Here is a 12,929-nt window from a genome sequence, read left to right as displayed (position 1 = left end):
ATGAAGGATATCATTAATCCTCACCAGAAATAAAACTTGACAGATGATGAACTGATATTCATTGAGTTAGAATAACTTGTCCAAGGTTATACAACACAGAAGGGTGTCAGAGCCAGATTTTGAAGGCAGAACTGTATCTTTAAGGAATAGGCTCTTGCACTATGCCAAACAAGCAAATCCTTGCTATGTAAAAGTACTCAGAAAATTTGCTGCCTGTCTGTATAAAACTTACACAGAGTTGGTGCGTCATACTGTTTGTTTTTCCAGACGTGCTGAAGAAGTTTTCAGAGCCGTTCTTGCAACCATGTATTTACGAGAGCAGAAAACTTTAGCCACGAAATTTTTTTTTTTTTTTAAACAAAAGGCCAACTGCTCATTCAAAGGGTCAAGAACATAGCCTGAACATCTTCGGAAGAAAATATTTTAAGACACTAAGTAAGCACAGCCCCAGCCACATAACGAAATAATTTACCAGCAAATGTATATACTTAATACGCATTAATTTGCTCATATTTTATTCAATGATCTAACTGTTGTGTTCTTCCACTTATTTTAAACTCTAAAACATATCTGACTTGCCTATTGCTGGTAAAAGAACACAGTCATTTAAAATTATTTAAGATTTTAGGCTGGTTTACATCTATAAAATCAATAAATTCCACTTATTAGGGGAGAAAGAAGTTATCTCATGAACAGATGTGATACAATTCTTCTTCCATCATCTACTCTTTAGTCCCAAACTCACTCATGATTTCACCTGAGACACTTGTGGCTTCTTGTTCACCTGCTCACAAATGCCAATTAGAATTCTTCAAGGCTCAGATGCCTTTTCTTCCTCCACCCATCATGGTTTCACTAATCTTTAAAGCAGGCAGTGATTCCTATAATGGAACTTCACAAACAACGGGGAAATGCAGCTGAACTTCAGAAGGGCACAGAATCATCTCAGGCCACCGTACTGTTTCATTAGCTAATCTCATTCACACACAGGGACTTTGCAGTTCTGAGACGACCCTCGTCAAAGAGACTGGCCTTCCCCTCCCTCCTCTGCACACAGCAGTTCCAGATAAGCCTAAAGAATTACTTTCTATTGCAAAAGAAACTAGTTTCATCTCTAACACCTGGCTGATATTTTCATTGTATTGAAGAAAATGCTACTTAAACAGTAACTGGAGATAAAAGGAGTCCTGATTGGAGTTAAGTCTCTGCTCAAAAGTTCAGAATAGAAAAACAGGTTTGCCATACATGAAGTCTCTACACAGAATTATGGCAGGAAGGTAATTCTGAAATTTTATCCCTCCTTCTAATTCAGGATCCTGCCCAGAGACAAAAGTTTCGTGCTCAAGGTAAATTTAAGAAAAGTTAAAATTACTGCACTGCCTAACTGAATTGAATTATGTGTTGATAGCGAAGCTTGAGAATCATACTTTACTGTCTTAAAACTTGATAGATTAGGTGGTGCTTGCCATGATCGTGTTTTGAAAGGTGATTTCACTGCTCGTGATTGTAACTGTGGTGAAGTTGTTCAGTTGGAATTTTACTCTAATGTTTTGAACTGATTTGTTCACTCAACTTCCTCTCTGAGATTTTATTCCCTCCACAGTAACTTTGTTAAACTTGAATCTGAGGTGACCCTTCTGACTTGGAACTCCAAGGCATAACTTTCTCAGGGGAAAAAAAAAAGTAAGATTCATTTTCAATATGAATGAATCAAAGAGGAAACACCCAGATTGAAGGTCAAGAAAATGTTACCTGGAAACTGAATCAATATCAATAGGAACAGTTCATTGAAGAGCAAGGTCTAATTTTATGTCCGGGTTAAAAAGGTGTTCGCATTTCAAATTAAGTGGCTGGATAAGAAGAATGAAGAAAGTTTTTTTTTTTTAAAGAAGACTATTAATTATAATTCCTTAGATTTAATTTTATAGCCTAAGAAATTATCAAGAGTTCTAATAAAATATGATCCTTGACATACCTGCCTAGAAAGAATATTTAAAGGGTCACATAATTCTTAAACTGGAAGGATCCCAAAAGAATAACTAGTTTAACCTTTTTATTTTTTAAATGAAGAAACTGAGGCACAGAGAGGTTAAGTGCATATTTAGAAAGAAGGTTAAAACACTTCAGTGCAGATTTCAATTATTGGCAAAGCAAACCCAAGTTTAACAACCATGCATAATACTGATGCATAAAAATTGCTCTCAAAATAAGTAAAAATAATCTACCATTTATTTAAAAAATTTTAAAAAGCAAAGTGGTGTTATAAATCTAATATTTCATTGAAATTCCTGGGAGAAATTCCGTTTTCCTGCCCATCTAGACTCAGATCTCCCAGTCACCCATTAAACATTTACTGAGCACTTACTGAATGCTAAGTATAGAGTTTGAAACTCCAAAACTGCATTGTAGTCAGAATTTTGTCTGTAAAAAATGGGGAATAAAATCTTACTACACATTGTTTCTGCTTATGAGTGCTTATACATTTTAATAACTTCCATTTTCTCCTAAAATGGTTTTCTCACTTCCTTTCAAGGAATATCAAGAATCAAAGTGTGTCTCAAGTTCCATGTATTCAATTGTCTTACTCAACAAGAACTGAATTGTGACAGGGCCACTGTTGTGCAAGGATCCCACGAGCAGTGATGGCATCTATTTTTAATGTTTTATTCATAATATTGTTGATTTTCTTCTATACAGTGTCAGCCTCACTATTGAAAAAATAATCTAGGATGTAGTTAACCAGTAATTTACCCAATTACAAGCCTGGGAAAGCTGTTAGAAACAGTATTTATATCACTGTAGAGTGAATGTCCACCCTAAGTAATGTTGAAGTTATAAGTAGGGAAGATAAGACCATAGAGAGGAAGGCCATAGAACTGGTGAGATGAACACGGCTTAAGGTCTAATTATCAACACTGCAAATCCAGAGGCATTTTTTCTTTAGTGCACCCAGAGCTAATCCCTACTGATGAACTCACAAGTCTTTGACTTACGAGATGTAATGTCAGTGTAATCATGTATAGTGGGGAATATCCTTTTCCAAAAGTTTCCTGAGTTTCTTGAGTAGTGAAGTCTAACCCCTGGCCATCCTCTTCTCCCCCTTCTCTCCTGAGCCCTCAGCTGTCCGACAGAATCCTTCTCAACACAGTTATCCAGGCACCCCCTGCCAATCACATTAAGATCAATTCTAGTAGCCTTGTTTCAAAGCAAGTTCTTAGATAACTAAGAGGCCAGGTGGTGTCAGCTTATTTTGGAGATCAGGAAATAACAGCTAATGTAGGCAGACATTCAAGTGAGGAACACTTCACCTGAGCCCCAGGGGAAAACCTGAGACATCACCCTCCTTCAATTCCAATAGTCCTCTCAACACCTGAATATTCCAGCATTGCTCCCTCCTGGAACAGGTGAACAAAAGTCATTATGTCTTCAAACTCCTGTTTCCATTTCCTTTGGATATATACCCAGAAGTAGAATTGCTGGATCATACGGTAGTTCTATTGTTAATTTTTCAAGAAACCTCTATATTGTTTTCCATGGTGGCTAAAACAATTTGCATTCCTACCAATAGTGTACAAGAGTCCTCTTACCCCCAAATCCTCCCAGCACTTATCTCCTGTCTTCTTGATGACAGCCAAGAGATATGTGAACTCTTGTGTTTACTGCAGGAATATTCACAATAACTAAGATATGGAAACAACCTAAGTGTCCATCAACAGATGATTAACAGGTCAACAGATGAATGAATAATAATGAAGTTGTGAGATATATATACACACACACACACACACACAATGGATTATTATTCTACAATGAGAAAAAGAAAAGGAAATCCTGCCATTTGCAACACCATGGATGAAACCTGAAGGCATTACGCTAAGTGAGAAGTCATAGAAATACAAATATTGTACAAAATCACTCAAATGTAGAATCTAAAAAAGTCAAACTTGTAAAAAGTGAGAGTAGAATGGTGTTTACGAGAGGTTGGGGGTGGGAGGAGATATTGTTTAAGGGTACAAACTGGGGACTAATAAATAGATAAGTAAGTTCTGGACAGCTAATGCTAATCACAATGTAGTCATTATAGTCAACAATAAGGTATTACAAACCTCAGAGATGCCAAGAGACTAGATCTTAATTGTTCCTACCACCAAAAAAAGAAAGGAAATATTAGTTCTGTAACTTAATAGAGGTGTTAGCTAACACTACGGTGGTAATGATATTATAATATATAAATGTTTCAAATCAACATGTTGTCATCAATTTCATTAAAAAATTATCAAATCCTTCTTTTCCCCTTTTTCGAGATTCTACTGAATCCACTCTTTATATTAAAAAAATAGATTTTTTTTCAGATAAATTATACTTCCTTATTTTACAGGTCTCTATTATAGTTATAAAAATAGAATTGCACTTCTGTTTGCTGCTCTACACAAAAAAAACTACTGGACAGATTGTCATAAAAATGGAGGGTGAGTTTGGAATCATCTAATAAAAAATTTTTTAAAGGCTGTATAGCAGTCTTAAAATTCACTGGGCCTGGGGTGATGGGGGACCTTAAGTCATTATCCCCTCAAAGCAGTTGGGATTGAATTAAAAAGAAGCTCAAAAGGAACGTCCATCTGCAGGGGCAGAGAGTGTGCACTAGAATGCTATGGAAAGAGATGATAAAGAATGGTTTCCAATCAGGAAGCACAAGGATAGATTCTCTGATTATGATTGAGCTTTTTCTGACATGGACAGCTCCATGAAACCTGTTCCCATGAAGCAGATGCACCAGGTTCTATGTTTCTAAGAGGGTGTGCCTGCTAAATGTTATATCTTCCTAATCACATCAACATGTCTCCCCTGGGTAAGCCTGGTGAAGTAGCTCAACTACAACAATGTGTGTGTGTGTGTGTGACTCCACCAGTCACTTGATCATAGAACATGTTCTTTAAACCCCCTAAACTGACCATCATAGCACTACAGAAATGTGCAGGAAAATAAAACCCATGGAATCTGAAAACTGCAGTTGACAGGACTGGATAATGAGCACCAATCCCTTCTCTTCGCAGCGGAGAACACTAAGATCCAGATTATGTATTTTGGCCAGAGTGATGGATGTCCTTAAGGTATAAAGCAATTATATCAAACACAAAAATCACAGTTAACATTTTAAGGTGTTCAGGTCATGCAAATATATTAATTACTTTATTCTCATAGCTGACTTTGGGTTAGGCAGAATGGAAGTGAGCATCAGTCCCACCGAACAGGTGAGGAAGTTGACACGCAGAGAGAACTTCCCCAAAAGCACACCCTCAGAACATGGGACTCAGTCTTCACACCCCAGACCCTGTAGACTTTCCACTCTGCCATACTTCATATGGGGGATGGAAGACAAAGGAGAGTATGCCACTGAACAGAAGTAGGGGAGAAGCAATAGAGGAAAGTCATCTAGCATATCTGTTTAAGGTGAACTGTGTAAACTCTGGCTGTCTGAGTTTATCTGTGGTCTGTGTATGTAGGTTGTTAAGATACAAACGTATTAGAAATCATTTTCTTCATGACTTTTCAAATTCCACAAAATTATACACTGGCACACACTAACAATTCTTGTGCAAAGCCTTCAAATCTCATTCATCCTTCTCAAATCTGACCTTGACTCCTCTTTGCTAGCTGCCATCCAGTCCAGCCAGCAGCAACAGTCCCAAGTGAATCTGACATCCCACCCCACACATACCCAAAGCTGTGAGCTCTCCATGAGCTACGGGATGAACTGCTCCACTGGGCTAAGTTGAGAAAGGTTTACTCTGAAAAGCAATAAAACAATAGATCTGGAGTGGGACTCTATATTCAGGTAACTGAGCCTCTGTTCTGAGCTTGCAATGGATTTTTAATTGGCGAGTTTTTCCAAAAGGTCAGTGTGTCAACCTTTGAGATCTTTCCTTAATTCTTAGGATTCTTTTTCAATGCACATTTAGAAAAACACAGGTGCTTAACACCTTTGGTCCAGTTAAACGGGCTTCTGTGATCTGAAATTGACATAGGCAGGTGGCTGCCAGGTCTGACTTTGGGAAATGGATGTATTTCTCCTTTGCCGGCTCTCCGTGGGAAGCGGAAGAGGAGAGGGAGGGGGAACGCTGACAGACAACAGCAGGGTGATTCTCCGCTCAGCATCTCGTCTTGGTGGTATACCCGAGCTGCAAGATTTATAACCTTCTCGTTACAATGCATCAGCTTCAACACTTTCAGTGAAGTCTTCAATAACTTCGATGACATCTTGCTGAGGGGTTTTGTCATTAAAAGCCTAAAGCTGGTCATTAACAAACCTTCTCTGCAATCATCTACCGCTGGGCTAACTCAGGCATGGATCTGACTCGAAAGTTGGGCTGGCTCAGAAACTTTCCAGAAGGCTGCTTTTTTTTTTTTTTTTTTTTTTTTTTTTTCCCTGTGTAGGTTCTATTTCTTGAGGGAAAGAAAATATAGCTCCCCATCATTTAATCATTTATTTCCCATTATCCATTGACTAGCTCTTCTCTGATAGACACAATCACATTCAACAAACGTGCTCAGAACAGCCACTATCTGACGGAAACGGTGCTTGGGGCTGAAGATATAATTATACAAAAGACACAGCTCCAATTCTCCGAAGGTTCAGAGATGCCCCCCAAAATTAGCATCACTGACAGAATCCTTCGTCATGTGCCACACTCCGTATTGAGGCTCTCTAAGCATCACCATATTCATTTTTCCCCATTCTTTAGAAGACAGGGGTTCTGATTATCCCCATTGTAAAGATTAGATCGCTGAAGTGTTGTGTGTGTTTAAGATTTTTCCCCAAATCATGAAACTTGTAAGTGCCGGGACCAGGTTTCAAACCCATGTCTTGCCTGACTTCAAGCTAGTTTCTGTACTCCAAAGCACAGGATTGGGCCAGGAAGAAGGAAAAGATTGTGGCATTCCAGGCTGAGCAAAGGCAGGCGCATACTCAGTCTGGATGAGGAGCAGGATGAACCCTCAAGTATGGCCCGTGGGGAACAGCCTCCCCTGGCTTCCCACCCTTCCTCACCCCCTCAGCAACCTTCAGATTATTGTGTATTTCCCTAAGAACTTAAACTTGCCTGCTAGCTCCAGAGCAGCAAGGACGGGTGGCAATTTTATGACTCTGACAAAGAGTCGTATCATGGGAAAGGAGCTTAACCCTTTGAAGATCACCACTTCCTGAACTTAGACAAAAATTCACGTGGCAGAGCAAGTCCAGCTACTCGGTTGTTTCTGCCACCAATGATTTGACTTTTCACCTCATCAGGCAACCTCTCCCGTGGAAATAATGAATGGAGGCAGGTCCTGGCGGCTTTCTCCTCTATAAGATTCAATCGTAAGTAGCCAGTAGGCCAATGATACCACACTCATACAGAGGCTTCCCAAAAAGAATGATGGAGAAAACTGCAGACAAGGTGGAATATGCTGTCATAATTCAGAGACTTGAGAGGGATGGAATTAAAAAAAGAAGGTTTGGGATTCTATTTTTTCAATAACAAGGAAAATAACTTGGGGTGATAAATATATTCTTGAGGGTGTATTTTGTAACAATAATAATCTCCATTGGTTGAGGGCCAGCTACGTGCCAGATATTGCCAGGGGTGTTTAACACAATCATTATGAAATGAAATCTGCACAGCGCTGCCAGGGAACATGATACCCCATTTTCACAGATGAGCAAACTGAGAGTTTGGGAGGTTGACCAGTTTGCCAAAGGCCCCTCATTGAATTACCTGCAGAGCTGGAATGCAAGCTCAGTTACATATTATTTCAAGTTTTTGTGTCTCCACTGCGTTGTTTTTCTCTTATCCATTGCTGCATTAATTAAAACACAACCTACTTAAAGGCTTTTGAATAATGCAATGATTAAAAAGGCATTCACTGCATCTTTTTTTCCTTGAAATGACATCTTTCCTCTTTTTTTTTTTCCCCTTTCCCACAAGGAAACCGAAACATTAGCTTCCTTTTTACTGCTCAATTCATTGTTGTGGGATTTTACTTGAAGAGATTAGTAAGACCTCCAGGCAGACACCATTGATTCAACTCTAGTGTCATTATGCGCCCGTCTGTATGTGTGTTGTTGGAAGGAAGGCTTTGTTCCTGGGAATCACAAAGCCATCATCCGCCTGACTCCCCGGGTTCCTGCGGGCTCTCACCTGCGGCGCTTCCCACCAGCGTCTTCCTTGGCCTGCTGTTATTCTGAATTGCTCACAGGGTGCTGCTTACTGGTAAAGTTCTCGCCAATCAAGATCAGCTCTACCTCGGAGGAGTCTCAGGAAATCGATTAGTGATTTCAGCTCTCTTCCTCTGACTTGAGGCAGGATGGGGGTGCCTTAGCTTCATCCGAGGACCTGTCAGCTCCTGCAGATGCAGCATGAAGCACTTTCAAAGAATCTATGCAAGCCGAGAGCACCAAAGGTGAGACAAAGTTTCCATGTGGTGGGACAAACAAGCACTTTGAGTCAGAAAGCCGTGGACTCACAGATCTTACCAAACAGACACAAAAATAGGACTAGTTGTAGCAGTAATAATAATAATATACACATTCTACCTTGTTCCAGTAAATATTACTTAGCCACTTTGTGGATCTGGGGCAAATGACCTAGCCTCTTTGAAACTCAGTATTCCCATCTGTAAAATAGGAGTGCTGATCTCATCTCACTCTTTTGAAAATGAAATGAGATGACAGCATCCATTAAAACTTTTCATTCCAAGTGATTGAAATCCAATAGAAATGGAATCAGGTGAAGCAGAAAGTGCATTTAATTACAAATAATAGTAATATCTCTCAAGAATGCGCATACAGCTGGGTCTGACGAAAACTGGAATTAGAGGAGCAAGTGTCACCCTGAAGGTCTCCTCACTACTTGCCTCTATTTCCCTAGAGGCACCTGCAGCTCCCCTCTCACTACTCCTAAGCTTTACATGGCAACGCATAGCCACCAATGGCCGGCAAAGTTACATCCCCTTGCCAAGCCACGATATGAGACAAACAAATTGACTAGTGCAAGTTCTAAATCCCAGGAAAGAACTGGGATTGGCCCAGCTCATGTCATGTGCCTACATCTAGACCAATCGATTGTCTGCAAGCCTAAGGATAGGGGAAACTGGGCATTTGATAGAAAAAAAGGGTAACTAGAAAAGAGAGTTTTACTACAGATGAAATAATTAGTGTCCACTACAACAGCATATGAAAAACAGCTATCACCCCACCCAGTCCAGAATGGATACACTTAATATAAGTATCAATGTGTAGATGTCTGCATATTTTGAAAGGCTATATTTTTAAAAAGCAAGACAAATACAATATTATGTGTTAATTACAGTGAATATAAATCACCTAATGTTAAGAATCAGTAGAGAATGTAATGTTGTGAACAATTAATGTGCATGATATTTTTTACATCAATTCAAAAGTGCAATAGAAATTCAACAAGTTCAAAAACAGAATTTTGTCCCTAACCCTACTATTCTCTCCTATCCCTTAGAAACCCAAATCTCACATTTTCTACTCTCGCCTTCAGTTACTTTTCTGTCTTTAAGTGATTTTAGCTTGTGGGTCCACCACTGAGTTTTTAGTGTTAAAGAGCTAAGGGACTCTATAAAGTAGTTGGTATGATTTCAAAGAGCAGTGAAATGTCCTTGTATATTATCACTAAACAGAGCCCATGCTGGGAATAAAAAAGCCAATTCCTATTTTTCATTCTTTTCCCTAAAATTTTGGGCAGGTCATTTGTGGTCCCTATGGGGTCCGTAAATCTGATGATGGTAACTTGCTCGCTTGTCTCTCAGAATGAAGATGGGAACACCAGTGTATTAACTATGAATAGGGTCATTTACAGGGAGAAGTGAGGAGGAGTCTTAGAAAACTAGAGATTTCTCTTTCTTATCAGAAGGGGAATTTCAACAGAGAGGAAAAACTTGTTTTGTGCCTAATACAAAAGAATTCTTTTTCTTGGATCAAATTGGAAGGATCCAATCACCCTCTGCCAATAAACTCCAGGCCTGGGTGAGGGATTCAGTCAATATATTTTAGGTTTTGGAAAGAAATCACTTTGTGTCACTTTCCAGAATTCCTTCTGGCTGATTCCAGTATATTACTGATTTATTTTGGAAAGAATCATTCCAGGACCTCTCAAACAAAATGATGAGAAATAACTGTGCCTATCATGGTAAAAAAAAAAAAAAAAAAAGCAAGTGAAAGTCTCATTTTGCATTGGATTTTGTTGCCATGATATGATTCCTTTATAGGGAGGAGAAATTAAATTGATGAAGCAACAGTGTTCCAAGTGGTAGTTAATATTAACTGGTGTAGAAATGTGTGTTACCAGTTAAAGATTATTCCTTCATGTTTGTTTTCAAACATGAAAAGAATTCCAAGGGAGGAAAGGAGTTACCAGAATAATGATACTGTCTTGACAAAATTCATAGATTCTATACGACAAAAAAAAAAAAAAGTTCCTAACCAGGCTGTTTGGTTACAGTTTTAAATGAAACATACATTGATTGAAAACACATACCCCTTTAAAGTTTATTGCATGAATGCTTAATTTGGGTCATTTAAGAATTCTCTCAATGTATTTCTTGATAGTTAGGATATTAAAATATGCAAATAAGCCTGCTCTAGTTGGTCAGTCATGATCTTTTTGTAATAACTAAAGTTCTCTCCCAAAAGCCACCATTCCTCCTATTCATGTCACCTTCACCCAGGAGTCACAAAATGCTGAAGACAGTCGCTTTTTACTTGATTAAATTTCGGGAGGTTGAAGCTAGGCTGAAATTCTCAGCTTTTTTCTCCTCTCTCTCTTAATTACATGGCTTTACACTGATTTACATAATTTCAGCTTTCAACATCATTGGTCTTTGCTGAATGCAAATCGGCACATGGGAAAATCATATTAAGTTTGCACAATTGATCTTTCATCATTCACATGGTACCTTTGAGCAGTTCCTGAAATGTCTGTCTGAAACACTCCCAGCGCTGAGTGTCATCGAAAGATGGGGCCTCATCCAGGGGAAACCCATTCTCAGTGATGTAAATTACAGGGTTATTATACGTTTCCTGGAATAAGAAGCAGAAGTTTTATTCCAAACAGAGTAAATTTAAAAAAAAAAAATCTCATAAAATCAGGTGCATTTACCCTCTATCTTCTCTAAGCTACAACCCCAAAACTAGTTTTCATCAAATTGCACTGACCCTATTAACTTAATTTTCCACATGCTGACCTTTTATAACTAACAATGGAGAAGAAAAACTGTGCAAATATGCATGAAGACAGTCAAATGACTCTTGCAATAATGAGAAGACAGAAATATCTTTCTTCCGTCAGCATCTGCTGGTTGTCACTGCTCCTTAACCCCCTGGTCTCCACCCGCCTCCCCAGCAACCACACTCTCTATCTTCCAACAGTGGGCATCCTAAAAACTGGTAACTTAAAAATTTTAATGACAGCTACCTTAATGCCATCCAGAGTGAAAAAGACCCGAAAAGGATCCAGCCATTTTGCCTTTTAGTAATCACAGTTGTAACCCTAACCTGAAAAAATATGTCCAAGCCACTACTGTAGCCACAACTGAATTTAACAGTGCCTCTTAACTTCAATCATGGTTTTGAAGCCCTTTATCAGCTAGTTCCTCCTCATCAACTTAAATACAGTCTTCTCTTCCCAGGTCAACAAGTGTATATGCTGTTGCCTAAGTCATTCTTTTTTTCAGGTTCTTACACACACAGACATATTGCCTGTCTTCCCATGTTTGGGGGCACATGGATGCAAACAAATTGTGCATTTACCTTAATGTATTTCAGCAGTTTACGTATTCCCCATGGCACCACGTAGACCCAGTCCAAATTTATCCAAGACGAGTCTGGAAATACCTTGACCTCTGCATCCTGGAGTAAACCCAGTTCTCCTTTCTTGCTCTCCTGGTACTTAACTAAACGAGTCGTATAATATTGCACAGCAAAGAAATCAGCAGTGCCTCTGATCATTTTCTTCTCTTCTTCTGTAAATTCTGGAAGCCTTGATGATGGATAGCCTTGCTTTTTACTCATGAGGGCAACCTGGGACTTGACAACTTCAGGATAATCGCCATCAATAAATATGGGTTTAGCAAAGAAATCCAATTGGAAAGCAATGGCTCTCTTAGTAGCTTCCTGGTCAGACACTGAGTTCAGATCTGCTGGTTCCACCCAGCCAGCAAAAATTGATAAAGACACCATTCCCTTCTGCTCTTTTCGGAATAAGGAATCATAGCTGTGCCAGGATCTGGCATGAGCTTTAATCAAATTATGAGCTGCCTGATAAACTTTAGTTCCAACCTGAGGGACACCAGGAGGAAATGCACCCAATTCATACGCCACCAGGGCCAACATATTTGGCTCGTTTATGGTGATCCAGTGCTTGACTCGATCCCCAAACGTACTGAAGCAAAACCAGGCGTATTTGTCGAAGGAGTCAATGATGGCCTCTGACAACCAACCTCCTTGGTCTTCTAAGGCCTGAGGCAAATCAAAGTGGTAGAGGGTCACGATGGGTGTAACCCCATTTGTTAACAAATCATCAATGATCTTGTTGTAATAGTCAATTCCTAGGAATAAAACAAAAGAAAGTATGAGAAGAAAAGTTATTTTTAGTATATTGATAATACATAAGGATCAGGAATCATAATTTCCTAAATAACTTCCATCAAAATAAGACTTACTCAACTCTAATGTAAAATAAGTACTTCAGTTACTAATAACAGATCAATATTGGCCCATCAGTTGTAAGAAATGCAAGATATGATAGGAGAAAATGTAGGTGGGGGAATGAAGGAGTATGTGGGAACTCTCTTTACTTTCCACTCCATTTTTCTGTAAATCTGTAACACAAAATTCACAAAGTGATTCTAAAGTTTACATAGAAAGG

The 12,929-nt window shown here is 39.0% G+C and overlaps 1 protein-coding gene across 3 annotated transcripts in view; it reads right to left on the bottom strand.

Annotated features, from left to right (window-relative positions):
* LOC102509016 (cytosolic beta-glucosidase) overlaps positions 1-12,929 on the bottom strand; it is a 102,164-nt gene that overhangs the window by 43,492 nt on the left and 45,743 nt on the right. The window contains exons 3-5 of one of the 3 annotated variants that reach the window (XR_004325253.1): positions 11,813-12,609; positions 10,960-11,083; positions 8,178-8,415 (exon numbers count right to left, since the gene is read on the bottom strand). Coding sequence is in view for 1 of the 3 variants with exons in the window: in XM_006185590.3 (XP_006185652.1) it covers positions 10,960-11,083; positions 11,813-12,609 (921 nt within the window). In the remaining 2 variants the exon portion in view is untranslated. The remainder of the gene's footprint in view (positions 1-8,177; positions 8,416-10,959; positions 11,084-11,812; positions 12,610-12,929) is intronic. The other 2 variants (XR_004325254.1, XM_006185590.3) reach the window with 2 other exon arrangements.

The sequence above is a fragment of the Camelus ferus genome, chromosome 2, assembly GCF_009834535.1.
Source record: "Camelus ferus isolate YT-003-E chromosome 2, BCGSAC_Cfer_1.0, whole genome shotgun sequence".
Lineage (NCBI taxonomy): Eukaryota > Metazoa > Chordata > Mammalia > Artiodactyla > Camelidae > Camelus > Camelus ferus.
Note: the sequence above shows the minus strand (reverse complement) of the source record. Positions and strands in the feature narration are given on the sequence as shown.